This window comes from Diabrotica undecimpunctata, chromosome 4, assembly GCF_040954645.1.
Source record: "Diabrotica undecimpunctata isolate CICGRU chromosome 4, icDiaUnde3, whole genome shotgun sequence".
Taxonomy (NCBI): Eukaryota; Metazoa; Arthropoda; class Insecta; order Coleoptera; family Chrysomelidae; genus Diabrotica; species Diabrotica undecimpunctata.
The window spans coordinates 140,614,302-140,634,095 of record NC_092806.1 but is presented as its reverse complement, the minus strand read 5'-3'; the positions used below and the strand labels follow the sequence as shown (position 1 = coordinate 140,634,095).

The 19,794-nt window shown below is 33.6% G+C and overlaps 1 protein-coding gene across 1 annotated transcript in view; it reads left to right on the top strand.

The window, feature by feature from the left end:
* Nucleotides 1-19,794, top strand: part of Naa15-16 (N-alpha-acetyltransferase 15/16) — a 339,442-nt gene that overhangs the window by 318,487 nt on the left and 1,161 nt on the right. Inside the window, exons 9-11 of the mRNA XM_072530409.1 lie at nt 7,523-7,716; nt 11,903-12,011; nt 12,986-13,329. Of these exons, the coding sequence (XP_072386510.1) occupies nt 7,523-7,716; nt 11,903-12,011; nt 12,986-13,329 (647 nt within the window). The remainder of the gene's footprint in view (nt 1-7,522; nt 7,717-11,902; nt 12,012-12,985; nt 13,330-19,794) is intronic.

The window sequence follows — 19,794 nt, the reverse complement described above, 5'->3', positions numbered from 1 at the left end:
GTCTCCCCCTTAGATGCTCTGTAGTTAATAGAGGACCTCGGGCGGCAATCCTAGGTGTTAATTTGTATTCCCTAAGTCACTGACGAACAGTTTCAGTATTAATTTGTAGAGCATGCGCGTCTCGAAGCTGAATTTGTAGACTTCGATGTGTTACAAAACGTTGTCGAAGAGCAGAAATTCTTAAAAATCGATCTTGAATTGGGGTAGTTACCCGGTTTCGTCCTTGCCCTGGTCTGCGAATATGATCCCTTGTTTCGAGGAATCTTTCTAACACGAGTGAGACGGATGTGTGGGACAGATTAAACCCACGACCAATTCTTCGGTAACTCCAACCTTCTTCCGACAGTATCACTGCTTGGGCACATTCATCTCGAGTTAAATTACGTGATTGACGCTCCATAATAAACACAATTAACAATAATCAACAATTAAACAGTAGCCGAATAAAATTCGTGAACACTTGGAAATTAGTATATTTATAGAATTAGTACATTTTTTTGCTTCTTTTTGTTTTGTTCCAAAAAAAACTATAGCGATAAAAAACAGTCAATAAATATAGAGTGTACGAATAGCATACACAAGGGGCTTGCAAAATATAACATTACAATGGAAATTTTTATTAACGCTAATAAAATACTTTAATATTTCAAAGTGGTGCGTTAATTTCTTGGAGAAGTGTATTAAAAAAAAATGCAAGAGTTCATCTATGAATGGGTGTTAAAATAATGTGGGAACATTAAAAGGGTCAAAACAGATCCCTGCGGCAGTCCATTGCTGAGCTTCATTTCGATACTTTTAAAATTGTCTATTGTGACTTGAAAGGGTCTGTCGGTAAGCATGCTATCAATGAGTATTGTCTCCAGACGGTATCGTATGCAGCTGATCGGTCAGTGAAAGCAACGGATTTTTTAGCGTTCTTTGAAAACCTGCTTCAATATGTGTTGTTAGTGATAGGATCCGATCTGTGCAACTGCGGTTAGGTGTGAATCCTGCTTGCTCCATGGGTATCAATTCAACTATCTTTCTACTAACTCTGCTACAGATTAAGCGTTCCAACAGTTCATAGATACAGTGCAATCGGTCGTTAGTTTTGAGGCTGATCATTTACCTTAAAAGGTTTTAGCTGTAATGGACACCTTTTTAAGTGAGTGGAGGATTTCTCCTGATTTTAAGATATCTGTATAGAAATCAGCCAGCCATTTCCTTACAGATTTGCCACAGTGAAGTAAAAATTGTGGATGGATTTTATCGGGGCCGGGTAGCTTTCCGATATTGCTGAGGTCATCTGAGAGTATTCAGATATAGGTGGGCATGCAGGCTTCAGTATTTTTAGTTCTTGTTTTATTTTATTTATTTTATTATTATTAAAATTAAAAGTAATATTTAGCAAAATAAATGTTTCGTAAATTTTGTTTAAACATTACTGGGTTAAATAAACAATTTAAGAAATAACTGGTTTTATATTTGTAATAAACAAATGATCAATGTTCGTCGACTAGAACCAGAGATAGAAAGACTTTTATCAATTTGAAGTTACAAATTGATTTTCTGAAAATAGCACAATCATAGATCAGGCAGTGACCAACCCTTCATCTTTGGCGCTTAACCAAAGACTCATTTTTAGAGCAATCGTTTTAACATTTTTTGTAGTGAGACTTCAGCTTAGGATTTGTCCAATGGCGTTCATGGCATTTTTTACTGCTTATAAATTAATAATGATCCAGCGACTTTATTTTTTAAAAAGGATACACAACTACCGAAACTTTCACAAAAAATTAGACTTTTTAATAAAAATTAACAAAAATGACTTTTAGTCCAGGCGAGGTCTGTCAAAAAGTAGACCATAGTGGCCTTTTTCCATAGAAGGATATGTGCTAGTCGCAAACGTTGTGCTTAATTTTTTATTTAATAAAATCTGAAAAAAATCGAAAATGTTTGCTTTTTGCACTTATATTTTCGCCTATAACTCGAGAGATATAAGCTCCTTCAGCTGGTAGTAGCGACGAGCGGTGTGTACAAAGAAGAGGTACGTAATCAACGCTAGCTTATGACTTGCGCTTACTGGGAATTCCTCGTTCATGGGGAACATGGGGAGCATGGAGAACGAAGGAGGTTCAGCGGGTTACCAAGGCAGCTCGGCTAGGGAGGACACGCTAATTCCTTTAGTGTAGAACATCTAAAGGCGGAATCAGACAGCTCGTGGAATGGGTCGCCAAAAAGAAACAGAAAATCGATATTAACGATCAGAAGAGAGATAACGCTTGGCATCCCAGTTGACCGTACCGCGTCCATAGGGTTCGACACGCGATACATCGGCTTCCGATTCTTTTGAAGTGGAACGATTTACCGACAAACAACGGGATAGCACACGCCGGCCATAAATACACCACAGGGATCGTAAACCATAAATATTGAGAAGAAATACGGTATTCCACGCTGTGTTGGTTCCTGTCTTTATATTTTGTCCTTTTCTATTACGTATTTTATATTTTTCTTCGCCGATGAAAAACGCCACTCCACGTTCTATGAGATTGCTCCTTAAGGGCATCACAGACCTTGCTATCACAGTTATTGCTCAATCTCGTACGGCTAGAAGCCGCCTGTCCTTCTAAAGGAGCGATCTCACAGAACGTTAAGTGGCATTCTTTATCGACGAAGAGAAATAGAAAATACTTAATAGAAAAAAACAAAATATAAAGACAGGAACCAACACAACGTGAAATACCGTATTTCTTCTCAATATTTATGGTTTACTCTTCACTGTGATAAGACAAAACTGTCTCTTTATGGCAGGCGCGTGCTATCTCGTAGTTTGTCATTCCAAGAACTATCTGATTCCGGCTTAAGAAGAATAATTGTGTGTACGTCAACAGTAAAAACCGCGTGCAGCAAGAGCAGAATACTCCACCGACTGGCCTTTGGGATGTCCAAATATGCCTAGTTAGCAGTCTAGAGTCTCGTTCGTTATCGGAATTACGACCACCCACCGAATCAAGAAAGAGCTTTTAACATATCAATCCTTCCGGTGTCCGGGCCTAGTGAGGTTTCCCGTGTTGTAACAGATAGACAGATAGATAAAGATGGTAAATAATTATTTTGCAGATTTAAAATACCCTTTATTTATCACATTTTCAAATCTGTACAATCAATAAACCTCATGAAGGGTTTATCAAGTTAGGAAAATAATAATTCGCTATATAGTTTTCTATGAATTTGCGACTTAATGTATCAGAATAGCTACGCAAAATCGGTTGTTACGACGCACCCACAATCGTTTTGTCTTTTTGTCGCATGTTTTAAAATAATAGTAACTACAATCACAAAATCTGCATAAAGCGTTTATATAAACTCTGTATTTATCGGGTTATATAAGTCACGTCTGATGCCGTAATTTTACCAAGCATCTACCTGCATGTTCACTGTTAATATATTCTTATAATTGGTTCGATCGCATACTTAACGATCCCAAACTGAGAAACTGAAATCGTTTTAAGAATATTTACAACCTTTACTATTGTATATTTATATTTATGTTCTTAAGACTGTCTTAAAGGTTTTAAAAAGTTAAATTTTTTGGAAGAAGCCGATAGTAGTTAGACAAACTCATTAGTAGTTCATGAAATAATTAAAAAGCCAGATTTGGGACTTTGAATAATCCAGATATCTGACAAGTTTTTAGTTAACATATACAAATAAACAGAAACCCTTTACGTTACTGTAGAGAATTTGATGTTGTTTTTTCGTTATGTATTAACAACTTGTAGCCTACCAAGGTGGGCGGTAGATGAGTGTTTCTAATTGAAAATGGTAAATGCTGTGATAAATGGCAACACATGAATTACAAAAAATTAATTTTGATTCCATATTGTCGTAAAACAACTTCAAATTTTTTTAAACTACTCTCATACTTTATGTTTCGCAGATTAAGGAACTGATAGGTGAGACGCTCGCCTTAGGTTTAGTGACACCTAACGTGTTAATACATTTTATAACAATTTATAAAATCTTATTACCACATATGCCACCACTATTTAGAGAACCTAAATATTCTACAAGGTACGAGAACCTTTTACCAATTCAATCAAAGCATTTGCTAAATCATTCTGCATTAAAATAGCAACAGACAAAAAGCTTACACAAAGGAATTGGAAATAACTTATTTTATTACTGAAGTTTACCTTTGAGGTAAATCATAATTGAGGTACGAGTAATAAAACCTTGACCACACCTTTCACGGCAAAAACTGTAACGATTTAAGTATATTGGTAGGATTGTTTTGTAGTAAATGATTTATATTTCTTATTATTTATACATAGTATTTGATACGATCTCTTAAAATGGTATTCGTGTCTTGGAAACCGTTGTGAAAATACATTAAAGGAATTTCTAGTGACAGATGAGAAATATAATCTACTAATGCAGAAAACTATTGTTTGTGTAGCAATTTAGTATAAAATTAAACATTTATATATAAATTAGTTGATTTTGGTTGTATGGCACGAAATACAGTAGACTCCCTCTATAACGAGAACTGAAATGGCAGACTAATTACCTCGTTATAAGCCGATCTCGTTATATCAAAAAACAATAATACTATGCATACATATGAATATGTAGTTTTCTAAAACATTGACTTCCTATAGTGAAGCCTTTCGGAGCAATATAAGATGCTAAATATTGTTTGAATGGCGTTTTTGAAAAAAATTGGTTTACTTTTATTGTCAATGAAATACATTAAAACAAAAAAGAGTTGTTTACTTTTATTGTCAATGATATACGTTAAAACAAAAAAATCTGTATTCTGTAAATCTGTAATAAGCGTATTTTCAAGGATAAACTATTGCTTCTACAATTGGAAGAAGTCTGTCATTTTTGACTGCTTCAAATTGTCCAGTATCATTCTATCTATCATATTTTCGAAAGACGTGAAATAGTTGTATGCTTCTTCATTTGCGTTTTTTCTTTGGATAGAGTTTCTTACAACGTTTAAAGCACTTTCCATATCTTGTCTATTAGGACCTTCTTATTATTAGGTGCGAATGGTCAAACCCATACACTGACACTTGTGAATAATAAATTGTAAATTTCTGACAACACAAAATCGGTCGGTACATTAAACAGAAGAATATTTATTTATAGCCACGGCCGGGCCAAAAACGTAAAAAAACACAGTTTTCTATCTTATTTTCTCTCGTTATAACCAAATTTGCCTCGCTATAGAGGGTTATAGTTCAATAGAAATTTCACGGGACATCTAATGTACCCCGTTATAAGCGAAACCTCGTAATAACCGTGTTCGTTATAGAGGGAGTCTACTGTAAATACTATATGAAACACAACGATTGTTTTTGAAATTCTTATTAAAACTTATAAATCAGAAAATACATTTATCTAATGGCGGCTTATGACCGAAGAATTCAAATTTGTAGCAGAACTAGTCAGTCAGTTGCTAAATACAGTTTTTGTATTTTACGGTCCAGTGCCTCGCAATCGCATGATATACGTTTTACAGCTTCTAGTTGCTTGTCACAGAGTCTGCAGTTAAGGACTCCATTGTAGTAAAAGTCTATTTTATTAAGGAATTCTCTTACTGGTGCATACCCAGTGAACATTCCTGTTACTGTTCTCAGTTTGTCCCTGTTCATATGAAGCAGTTCGTCTGGTCTTTTTTTACATGGTCCACCAATGAATATTTTCCAAATGTTTGTTTTGGGATTCTCTCCCAATATCGCTCATAACTCTCTCTGATCCAGTCCTTTACAGCACTACGAACTGCAGCCTTTGCTACTCCCAGAATTACAACCGGTTCATTATATTCGTTCAATCCGCTTTTTGCAAGTTAATCTGCTTTTTCGTTACCTTCGATGCCCTGATGTCCTGGTACCCAGACAAGCTCAACTTTGTTCCGGTCTCCCAGTTCGTTAAGTTCTTTGATGCAGTTCCATACCAGTTAGACGTCACTTCCTGACACGCCAGTACCTTCAGTGCCGCTTGACTGTCATACAATAAGTATATTTGTGTATAACAATTTGTAGCTTATATATATATATATATATATATATATATATATATATATATATATATATATATATATATATATATATATATATATATCTTCTCACATCACATGATCCAGCTATTGCAATTTTCTTATCTTAATCTTAACCATAACTTACTTTTCTATTCTTCTGATGACTTTAGCATTTGTTACACTTCCTACTCAACTTATTTTTAATATCATCTCAAATGCTTCAAGTTGGTCACTTATTCCTTACTGCTTCTGTAGTGCCTCAGCTTCCGTTCCATAGTGCAGCACAGAAAACAACATATAAGCGTAATATTCTTACTTGTAAACAAAGATTACCACTGCATACTTTTATAAATTCGTTATTGTCATTAATAATCATACCAAGATCTGTAGTTTTTTTTTTTATGGACACACCTCTTATAGTGTTATTAATACTGCTCGCATCACAAAACAATAGCGGTTGTCTAGACCAGAGGTTCCCACCCACCAGTGTGCCGCTGCACACTGGTGTTCCCTGAAGGCCCTGTAGGTGTGCCGCAAAATTTTACCGTCTTTTTTATTAGTATTTTTAGGGAGTTTTTATTAGGGAACAGCTGTCCAACGAAGCCATGGTGCCGAGTAAGTTAAAAAGACACACTCACAAAGCATTCATTTGCGGCTGAAAAACCTTACGCTGTGGCTGAGTTGATTGCAAAAAATATGAAGTCCCATACAACTGTTGAGACGACTATTTTGCCAACATGCTGTGAAATTGTTAAAATTATGTTTTTTCCTAATTAAGAAAAAATAAGTAAATTTTTAGTATATTTTCCTAATTAGTTTTCATAATGAGCACAGCATTAACCCAATGAATTATGTTTAAAATTATATTTTTAAAGAAACATCGTAAAACATCGTAAACATCGTAAAAAAATCACATAGCAATACATTATGATTATATTCATTTATAATTTACCCAAGTGTGCCATAAGCTAAAAAAGCTTGAGAACCGCTGGTCTAGAAAATAGTCGAACTGCTGCTCCATTTCGACGTTTTTTACGACAGGCAGGAGAAAAAAGGGTGGGAATATTCTTCTTGAGTGGCCCGTGCTTTACACGGATCAAATAATAGACTATCCTTAACCGTTAAACCAATAACAATAGAGAAAAATAAAGAAGCATTTGCATAAGTTCTCTGAAACCTGAGATCGCATCTTAACAAGAAGAAAGATCTCCTGGTTTATGTATTAACTTAGTTATTAAGTATGGTATAATAAGTATAATTATACTTATTATTTTACAATAAGGTATTCTACATTATAACACAAAAGGGTAACTCTAACCTTCAAAATTATCAAAATTTATTATTATTGTTGTTAAAGAAGCTTTACAATATTCAATATATTATATATTAACAATATACCAATATCTTCCTACTTTCCTGTCATCCGCCTTCTATTTAAATAAGAAATAATTACTATGGAAATAATTTAATTAAAAATTATTTCTGTTCTAGAAAACCTTGCACCGTCGGAATTGAAGAAACTAAGGAACAAACAGCGAAAAGCAAGAAGGAAGGCAGAACAAGAGAGCGCGCAAGCGAGAGAAGCACAAGTAAAGAGAGACCAGCATCACAAATCTCGGCAACAATGTGACGTTGAGGCGGATGCGCCACAACTTGATGAGTTAATTCCGGATAAATTGGCAAGGGTAAGTAAACATATAACTTTAGTTTAGAGATATACTAGATCTGTAGCTCACCCAAAACAATTCCATTCGATAATATATCTATTGAAACACTCACAGTCCAAAATTAGATAATATTAGACCGAAACGACATATAAATAAACAGTAAAATTACAAAATTATCAACATTTAAGATTTAATTGTCCATCAGAGATATAATACAACAGATTCTGAATACAGCCACGTAATGGACTTAATATTTAGGGTTTAATATATAGTGGTTGGCCAAAGTATTAGGGACAGTAAAATGATTTCTTAATTTTCTAGTTGAACTGAATTTTTTTAGCAAGTAGTTGGCTCTAAGGCTTGCATTTATTTTATTTTTTGTATAAGAGAATGTGGTATTAAAGTCACAAAAACAATGAGTTTTGTTAGTAAACCATTTATTTTTTTCGCAAAAAAAAATTGTAACATAAAATCATATTTATGTTACAATTATAAGTTCAATATTTAGTGATACTACCCTTTCCTGCCATTACAGCTTCTACGCGTTGGGGCATACTCTGAATTCAAGCTTCAGCGTAAAGTTTGGGTTATGATGCCATTCTTTATAGGTAATGGATTTTGACAAGAGCTATGACCTTGTAAATAACAGGTAAACTTGTGTACTGCATCGGCATGACTCATAGCTTTTGTCAAAATACAGTACCTCTACTAAGGGCTTCAATCAACTGCCGCTCCGTGGTGAATGCTCTTTATAGGGTTGATGTCAGGTGAGTTTGTCGGTCAGGGCAGTACTGCAATATTTTCTTTGGTCAGAAATGCAGTTACACTCCTAGCTTTGTGGCACGGTGCAGAATCGTGCATAAAAATGTAATTTTTTTCACCGGGGAACCATTCTTTGAGCTGGGGTAGTAGCCGAGTTTCAAGCACTCGCTTATACTGGTCCTGCTCATTGTACCTTCCACGATGTATAAGCATCCCATACCCTTGGTCGAGATTTCAGACCATACCATGGACACTAACCGGATGTTTCACCTTCTCCACAATGCAATGGAACTGCTCCTCAGGACGTCGTCGGACGAATGCATTTTGGTCCACCAAAATCTGGAATGTTGATTCGTCGGGGAAGCATATCTGTAAAAATGATAATATTCGCTGTGCCAGAACTCCATTCGTTAAAAAAAGTTGTACTTACTCGACTCCAGTCCTCAACAGTCATATTGGGTGATTTGACCCATTGGAGTCTCTTCTTCTTCATGGCTTCGGTGGCTCTTCGGCCAGTCGTCGTCGGACAGTGCTTCTGGAAATATTAATTCCTTCATTATTAATCATCGTAGTCAGATGTGCCACACTCTTTTTACGATTTTCGAGACAAATATCTCTGATTTTACGATCAGTATCCATTTTTATTTTTATTCGATTAACTGCAGACTTTGAAACAAATGCAGTAGTTACTATAAATATTTGGGAAAGTGTAGAGTGCAGTAATAACGTCTTTATTCATCTAATTTTACACAGGAGAGGCAACAATGACTTGAAAATGTGGGAAACCCCTGGATGCGCCCCCACGGTAGAACTCTGCAAAGATATTTCTTTCAATATTCTCATTATCAACACAAAACTATACTTAAAAGACGCCTCGGTCGTCATAGGACGCCAAAACAACTCTGCCCCAAATCTCGGTGTCTATTATTATTTATACTTAACTAAATTACTTAAGACGAAATGTTAATATAAACATCGTAATAGGTAATTCTAGACAGAAACTACATCGTGTGTGTTTATAACACAAAACAAATTATACGGCAGATTTTTAAATAGACTAACGCCGGCTCCACACATGGGGGCCAACTTTGGCCCCAACAGCGTTCGTCCAATGTGTGTACCGACAAAACTGTGTTGGAGCCAATGTTGGCACCAACGTTTTTATGACTTGCTCCAACGTTGGGAGTTTTCCGTAGTGATTGGCACCCATACTGGTATTGCCGACCACACATTGGCGCTACAGCAGTGTTCCAATCGGCATATAATTATGCAATTTGCGCATAATTTAATTGTTGGCGCGTAATTATCGCATCCTGCATAAAATTAGGTACCTAATTTTGCATAATCTAGCAAATCAAAAGAAAATAAACCAATGACAAACCACAGTTTTCTTTTTTCTTTTAAAACACTTGTGCTGCCATTTTACACAGTATTCTTTTAAATGAATAAATTACTTTATCAAAGAAAATTTCCATTCCATGACGGCATTAAAAAACAAATTTACAACATGTAAAAATAGATCTTCGGCCACCTGAGCCACTTCCGTTGAGTTGTTTAGGATTAACACTCAAATATACGTCGGTAATCTATCAGAACTGGGTTTATTCTCAAAAGGCTATTTCTTACATAAATAAATAATATACATATCTGTTTTTTTCAGTACCTTTCAGGCACCAACAGAAAATGTAATTATCTAAACATTTTACAAAAGTATATGCTTTTAATTTTGAATTAATTACTATTTAAATGGGAATAAGCCACAATTAAAGGTTAAAATACGTTTATTGACGTTTCAATTTCCACTTCGGAAATCGTTCTCAAAATACAAACATTAGTAAATTAAACAAATTTTGTTTTTTGTTACTTAGTGAAAAATTCTTCTAATAATTTAATTTTATCTGACTCATCTATATTGACAATTCAGACATACATTATACATTTTAAAGTAGACGACTTTTAAATGATATTGCCAATATTGTTGAGTTGCGTTCCTGGGACGACTTTACTTATAAGATAGTTCATTCGATTACATGAAATCAACTTTAACTTGAGAATATCCGTCAGAAAAGATCATAACATGTAATTCGTCTTTAAAAAGACAAATACATGCCATGATGACAGTAAAATTCTCCTGTTAGTGATTCCATAGTAAATTATGAGGGAAAAACCAGGAAAAAACCTCATAATACTATCCCGACATGGTAAGTATTTGATTGTGCATTTAGTTTACCTTCAATAAACACCAAATTCCGATTTTATATGTTTGTTATTTAAAAAACATAAATGATGTATTCTCTATATGTTACTTACTTACCAATACTGGTATTTTCCTTTTAATAACTTCTTTCAATATGGGTAACCAGATCCTACTACATTCTGCCAAATACCAGATTCTACATACAGTAAGTAACATATAGAGAATACACCATTTATGTTTTTTAAATAACAAACATATAAAATCGGAATTTGGTGTTTATTGAAGGTAAACTAAATGCACAATCAAATACTTACCATGTCGGGATAGTATTATGAGGTTTTTTCCTGGCTTTTCCCTCATAATTTACTATGGAATCACTAACAGGAGAATTTTACTGTCATCATGGCATGTATTTGTCTTTTTAAAGACGAATTACATGTTATGATCTTTTCTGACGGATATTCTCAAGTTAAAGTTGATTTCATGTAATCGAATGAACTATCTTATAAGTAAAGTAGAGGGCTAAAAAATTTGGGAATTGAGTTAATATAAGAATAAATGGGATTCAGAGCCTTGACGTCGGGTTTACACTCATATATTCAGTCTGGAGTTGCCAAATACGGCATCTCTAAAGATATAGTAGCTTTAAGTAAGGCTGTAGACAAAATGCCAGCCGCTGCAATTTCCATGTCGGACATGTTGACGTTGGCTCTAGAGGGAACAGACTGACAGCGTCCCAATACTCAACCCAATGTGTGGATGCCTCAAAGAACGTGGGAACACAGTTCACCCAATGTTGGCGCCAACGTTGGATCCCATGTGTGGAGCTGGCCTAAACGCAGACGAAATTAATTATATGGAAACTTGGAACTAAGGCGTAATTCTGCAAAATATAAACGGTTTACGGGATGGCATAGACACTTCGTGGTATAGCAGAATCCAAATTTATGGGCAGTTGTGACTAAAAGTGAAAAAGTTACAAAGTTAATATCTTTAGGTAATATTGGGAAGCCTCGAATACTCGAGGCTTCTTGGAATCAGCAGATCAAACGAATAAGCAAGGGAGTGATGAATACCTTATTGGTAGCTGACGCTTTCATAGAAAAATGTGGTGATTTAAAACCACATATTATATTGTATTAGATTTAAAGCATGGTGGTTAAACCAACAATAGCAATTTTTTTATTTTATTTTGTTATACTATTCTTATCATATAGAAAAAATGTTAATAATGTTATTTTTTAGGTTGATGATCCATTAGAACAAGCTATAAAATTCCTACAGCCTTTACAAACATTAGCCAAAGACAGAATAGAAACCCATCTAATGGCATTTGAAGTATATTATAGAAAACGTATGTATACAAACTATATTTAATTTGCTTGTGATCCTTCATCGGTTATGAAGAATTCATTCATAGGATTTTCCTATGATAAATTAGAATGGAAAACAAAACAAATACCCTTATGATCTTTTACTATACGTTCCTAGCGAATATGGTCGTCTTCCAGTTCCCAGTTTTTTTGTTGCTGTTCATTTGCTCACCTTTTCTGATCTTTTTTTGCTCATAGGATTGGTTCCCTTGTTGCCAAGTTTCTCTTGGACGCCGTCTTTTCCTGTCTTTTGTGGGTTTATTATTCGTTTTGATATACGATCTTCACCCATTCTGTTTATTTATCCGTACCATACGAGTTGTTTCAGACATATCTTCAATAAAAGTTCTTTCTCTTCCGAGCATTCTTCCGTTGTCCACATTTATTATTCTGTTTCGGTTGCCAGTAGTTTGTGTGTTCGACGACAGAATTACCAAAGCTTGCGAAAGCGTACTTGATTTTTTTAGTAAGAGAATCATATATGTACAGCTTTGTTATTTCCTATAATTTTTTGTCAAATGATTGAGTTTAATGCTCCTAACTTAATTCTGTAGGTAATTATGTGTTCATTTGTTCATACTTCCCACTCTTGTGGATTTGTGGAAGTAAGTAATTACAATTTGTGTACAATTTCATCTGCGATATTTATTTTTAAGTTTATAGTCCAGGGAAATAAGCTTTTCTCAGTAGATAACAGACAGGTATTGCTTATTTTCCTGGAGTGTTATACTTCGGTCCCTACACACACTTATCTAGAACGTTTTATCCAGTGTCATACCCAATCTGGGTGTATGCTGTTCCTCTGACTGGGAAGAATACCAGGAAAAATCACAATATATTATCATAATAACCATACTGCAAGCAAATAGATTTTTTGTGTATTCTATATCAAAATTACTATTTAATAGATATATAGATAGTATTAAACAGATATTTAATCGAATGTTATTTTCAGAAAAATCTCTTTTAATGTTACAATCGTTAAAGCGAGCCTACAAAGTGGATCCGAAGAACCCGAAATTGCACAGTTGTCTAATCCGTTTCTACCAGTTCGTACAAAAAAACAAAAGCTCGTGGGATCCCAATGTAGATCAAGTGATAACTCAAGAGACCAAAGTCTATCTAGAAGGTAAAGATGCCGTTAGTTTAAATAAGGAATTTTTGGAAAAGAACTCTAATAGTCTCGGGGCTGTGCTTGAAGGTGCGAAGGTTATGTATGAATTGGACAAGAAGAGGCAAAACGAAGCGATCAGTTTAGCTACTAGTCTGGACAATAAATATCATGATGTAAATATTGAAGTAAGTGTTCTAAATGAATATTATCTGTTCTTTATTTATCATAAACGGGATGAGTTTAGACTGTTACGTTTGGTCGAATATATTGATCCCAATCTTTCTCACAAGCATCTTTGGTGCATTCATTGAAATGTCTTCCCTTTACTACTCTCAGTATCTTGACACTTTTAAATCTATCATATTTAGTGACGTATATAACAGTGATCCTGTGATATCAGTTCTACCTCTATAATAATTATTATTTTAATATCTTCTAGTTCTAACAGTATTCAAAATTAACATTCTAATATACTCAGCAACTAACCTGATACACTTTATAGCATATACGAATCATCTTGACTCCAAGTTGCATGGTTGTTTGGGTTGGCTCACTAGATTTTTCATCTCCCCTGATATCCAATGTACGAGAGGAATCAAAATACAAAGGATTTCAAATAATTTATTACACATATGCAAAAGCATCACACATTTGCCTCGCTTGGACAGAGAAACAAATAATAAAACATACAGAAACACATCACTTACTCTGCGAACTCTCACGATATCATGCACACTCTGAAAAATATAGATTTTTCATATGTATTCTTAATTTGATTAGGTGATTAACTTAATCATTCACACCTCGGACAATTCATTAAGATAATATGGGTCAATGGATGCTAATATACACTCATGGACAAAAATATCGAATATTTTGAAATTTTCCAATTTTTTTTGTAGTCACTATTATTTTAAAATAATTTTAGATTACTGATAATACTCATATAGTAGACTGATGTACTCAACTGGTTTGAAATATTTTGATGTTTATTTTGACGTTTATTCAGTGGTTAGTGTCATTCATACATTTTATCGTAAAATTCCTTCTTCACGCAAAGGAAAAATCATACTAATTCGGTTATTTTTAGTTTAATTTATTCAGTTTTATTAAATATTGTTTTGATTTAACTAAGTTTAAAACAAGTATCCCACCAATTCGGCACTGCGATGAAGTCCAAGTACCACATATTGTAATTTTGTACGAGGAAGGATATGCACAAAAAGGTATCGCACGACGTCTCACCAGAACTGAATCTATAGTTTCAAATACTCTAAAAAGGTACCGCGAAACAGGAAATTTTGTACGAAGGCCTGGTCAAGGACGCCCAAGGTGCACAACCGCAATTGATGAACGTTTTTTGGTTCTTAATTCTACACGAAATCGTTCATTGACATCGATGCACCTGAGAAATGAGCTATTAAATGTTAGACAAGTTAATATGAGCTCACAAACAGTTAGACGAAGATCAAATAAAGCAAACCTAAAGCCCAGACGCCCCGCCAAAGTTCCACGTCTTCTCCAAAATCATAAAATTCGTCGTTTCGAATTTGCAAGAACACATATTTAGTGGAATATCGACATCTGAAAAAACGTTCTTTTCACTGATGAGACCAGAATCCCATTATGGAAGCCAGATGGACAAAACTACGTCCACAGAAGAGTTGGTGAACGATTCGCCAGCTGCAGTCTCGCCCAGACTGTTTAGGGAAGGTATTAGTTGGGAGGTACGTACCGTACTTGTTGAAGTGATTGGACGGATGACTGGTGATTCTTACGTTTAAAACATCCTGCAAGATCATGTTTTGTCATATGTTGGTTACGTTGGATATGAAAGATTTACGTTAATGCACGATAATGCTTGACCACATGCCGCTGCCATAATAAGTAATTATCTTGATGAGGTCCAAATTCGAAGTTTGGATTGGCCACCCTCTAGCCCGGATTTAAATCCAATAGAGCACATGTGGGATCACCTAAAACGCAGCATACGACAAAGAAATCCCATTCCAAATACGATAGAGCAGCTTCGGAATGCAATTTCCCAAGGATATGTCCAAAATTTACTTGCAAGCACGCTGAAAAATATGCAAGCAATAATAAGAGCTAGAGAGGGTAATACTCGTTACTGATCATGCGCTTATTTCAGTTAAAACGACTTGTTTAAGCAATTTAAATTATCATTTAAGTTTAGAGTAAAACAACCTTATTTACCTAATATTAAACATTTATTTTTTTCACAATTTTCTCCGCATAAAAACTTAAAATTGTTCATTAAACATTGTTAAAATAAACTCTATTTTACAATAAACGACTTGCTTGACCAGAATTTATTTTGAAAAAACAAAAATTTTAAAATTCCAAAATATTCGATATTTTTGTCCATGAGTGTATTTTTGAATGAATAAAATGATTAACAGCCGGTTTCCGAAAGGCTGATCATTATCAAAATTAGGTAATCTACTGTTAACAGTCGATTAAATGCATTTTGAGTTGCAGAAACATCGATCAAACTTCAATCACATAACACACATTAACTAATCTAACAAGCAAATAATCGATGATTAACAGCCTGTCAGAAGTATTTTGGGTTTCCGAAACGCTAATTATCGTTTTATCTATGTCAAACTTCTGTCATACTAGCTTGTCAGCTAATCTGAGATTTTTGGACGATTAATCTTATAATCTTTGGTTATGTACCAATGGTTGTAAGTAAATAAAATAAAATCTTTGGTTACGTTGTAAGATACATAAACCTAAGGTGTTTTGTAAAAAGCTGTTGTTTAGAAAGAACCCAAAAATATTGTTACAAAGGTTCATTTTAAGAATTAAAGATGATAAATGACAAATTGGTAAACATTAACGAACGACACAAAATTATTAGTTAGGTTATGTTTGTTTGTTGATTTTCAGAATGCAGATTACACATAAACAGGAATGATGGTAAAGTGAAACAGCAACATTACTTTCCTAATTTAGAGCAAGATAAAGAACAATTCGTACAGAAATAATAAACGATTACAATCGATTCTACTGTTTCCATGTAAAATCGTATGTCAAATAATCTATAATCGGTGATCACGTAATTTTACCATAATTTTCGTTTCGGAAACCTGTCGCTTGTTAACAATTGATCAAATTTGATACTTGATTACATGATTGGAGATTTGAATAACGTTTCGGAAACCGGCCGTAAGACTCGCCCTTTAAGGACTCCATTGATTCACACACATTTAATACTATACTACTTTCATTATTATTTATGGAATTCATTAAAACACAGGTACGACTGTAATAGAGTAGTTTATGACCGAAACAAAGCCAACAGCAAGGTTAAACAAGTAAGGAAGCATATGCTGAAAAAGACGGAAGGCAAAGAAGATATGTAGAAGGAAAAAAAGTTGTTCTTTGTAGAAATTGATCTATTTTGAAGACGATTTTAAAAATAAACAAAGCAGAAACTTCTATCAAGAAATAATGCGGGAACCAACACAGCATAACACCATACCAAGATATAAAGATAAAAAGAGGAATATATATTAGGTGGAAGATGAGCCAAATATTTCCAAAATATGTTATATGCAGATAATCAAGATCAAAGCCACGAAATTGCAGCTACTAGATGAAATAGCAATAGACCAAAACGATAGTGAAGCACATACCAAAAAGGAAATCGTAACTATAATCAAAAACTTAAAAAACAAGTAATAGATAAAGTGTAGATCAAAGAACAAACAACTAAGCAGTGGAAAGAAACTATTCCAAGCTTAATACATAAAAAATGAGACGTTGGTTGTAGAACTAATAGACCAATTTTTTTTACAGTGAATCAAATGTTATTTATTTAGCCTTAAACAAGATTTTTATCGATTTCTGACATGAAATTGATAAATCTTATGATACAATAAACATAAATAAACTTTTTGACGCGCTAGAATATTTTGCCCACACAAAGAACAATCGAAATACACTTTTGAAAACAGTAGAGGACAAAGATCTATGATAGACTATATTCTGTCGAATAGAGAGTTACAGCCCTCTCAAATCTTGGATGTAAGAGCACTAACATCAGTAGAAATAGGAAGCGATCTTAAATTGGTATTGTGCAAAATTCAAATGGAAACATATTGAAATGATTTCAATATGTTAAAAAGGATACAACTTAAATGGATTTTTATATGAGTTTGTTGTTCATGAATTTCATGAAGCCATCACAATGTGGGTTCGACTCTGAAATAAAAGAGAGAAAAAGATTAGTAAATTGTTAAATAAATTAAATTTGACTTACCTGTTATAGTGTTAATAATTTCTGAATAGTATAGTTGCCTAGTGTATAGGTGAATCGTCTAAACCTTAAAAAGAACAAAAAAAGAAGAATTCTTAAAAAATATTTAAACATAGAAATTTAAAAAAACGTCAGAAAATAAACTGTTAAGCAAGTCTGTGGGAGCTAAATTAATAGGGGTTTTGTTAAATAAGAAATTACAATGATGTGGAGATGAAAAGAATAAATTGTATTAGCATTGTAATAGAATAAGTTTTATATCTGAACATTTTTTTTTATAAATTCCCAAATTAGATGTGATTAAAGTGATTATGAGAAATTAATGTGGATTGACAAATGTGTCAGAACAGGACAGTTTTATGGTTTAAAAAAAAATAGAAGACGAAAAGAGAAAGAACGTTGGTTGCTGTTAGCAACGGATAATAGGTTTTTTTGGAGAGGCCGACGAGGATTTTTCGACGAAGGGTAGCCCTGAAACTGGAATAGGTCGGGAGTGTTTTTTAACTCGTCTAATTAGAATTTTAGTTTTTCCACAGTTTCCACAGCAGAGATATCCAGAATTTGTTCCAGAGAGTAAGAGAAACAATTTGACTTATAAATTATTATTGGAGTACAGAAATGTCATTTAAATTGAGAAAATTAAAATTCATGAATTAACATAATTGCGATAGGTCTTAAAAAATTGAAAATATTAATGATCATTAAATTAAAAATAGAATAGTACGTACCTTAACTTCCGAAGAGAGGATTGATATTCCAGTTTCACCGATTATTTTGCGAGTAGTTAGTTTTCTTTAAATAAATCGGAACTGTTTTAAAGTGAGGTTGGATAATAATTTTGGGGATCATTTGAAATTTTGATTATATTTGAATGCAAGTTAAAAGTCAGCGGAATAAAGTGTTCACTTTCTTTTTCTTTATAGTTCATTTAAACACTTTATAAAGTTGCAATATTTATTTAGTTTTTAGGTACTTGTAGAGAGTCTCCACATTTTGTAATAAATTTTTATTGTCACGACACTAAACCACATTAAGATTTATACGATTCCTATTTTTGTAAATTTTTAAAGGCAACCCAAGTTGCAGACGAATTTTATTGTTTATATTAAATTTGTTCAATATTAATAAATAACGTGCTTCATTTGGGTTAATTTATCAAAAGTCTAAAGTAAATTTTGGTTTAATTTCTTTTTGAACTCTACCAGGAGACTACAGAGTCGACGTCACACAGTGCCAGATTGCTTAGAACACATAATTGAGCTAGCTGAGGTATATATTAAATTAAACAACGAACCACATATTTTAAAAATTACAACATTTATTATAAATAAAAATAAAATTAATGAAATACAACTTTTTCAATATATATGATAACACAACACCAAAATATACCACAAAGATAAAAGTCGAAAGCTTACATAATGACTTCGCAAGATACCTATTACAAAAAAAAAAATAACCGAAAAAAGCAGAAACACATATATCACAGAAAGTGATGGAGTCGAAGAAAGCTGGGCAAAAATTAAGTCTAATATCTTAGCCTCGGCCAAGGAAGTTCTTGTTGGAAGAAATATAAATAAAAATAAATCGTTCCCAAGGCGAAGAACTCCATGGTTTTGTACGTGAAGAAAAAATGTAAAGAAAAGAAAAAAACTTACCCTGAAATACCATAATTCCAAGACAATTAGAAACGAAACACATGCACTTATAAGAAAAATAAAAAATTATCACTGGGAACACTTTTCGAAATAAATGGTACATGAATTTTATGGTCTGTAAAAGAAATAGGGCGCTTTATAAGAGGTCAAAGAGCAAAGGTAAAGGAACTAATAGAACCAAAACACATAGAAAAGGATACGTGGATTGACTACCTAAAAAAGCTCTATGCGGAGGAAGAACAAACGACGCTAGAACCGGAAACAACAGAAATTACCACAAATGAAGAACTTAATATAAATGTACACGAAGTTCGTAAAATACTTGAAAAGCTGAAGAACAGAAAAGCAGCAGGTAAAGACGGGATACCAAACGAAATATTGAAATATTGTGGAGCAGCAATGACAGAACAATTAACAACATTAATTAATAAAATTATAAAACACAATAACATACCGGTAGAATGGAGAACGAGCTACTACTATTCAAAAAGGAGATAAAAACAGCCAGAAAACTACAGAAAATTTTATAAGTACTAATAAATCAGAGGATAAGTTTAGCAGATGAACAACAGAGTTTTCGTAGTGGAAGATCGTGTACAGGTGCAATATTCGTTATAAAGCAAATTACTGAGAAATCACTAGACTATAATAGACCAGCATTTCTGTGTCTGATTGACTTAACGAAAGCGTTCGACAGAGTAAGGCTC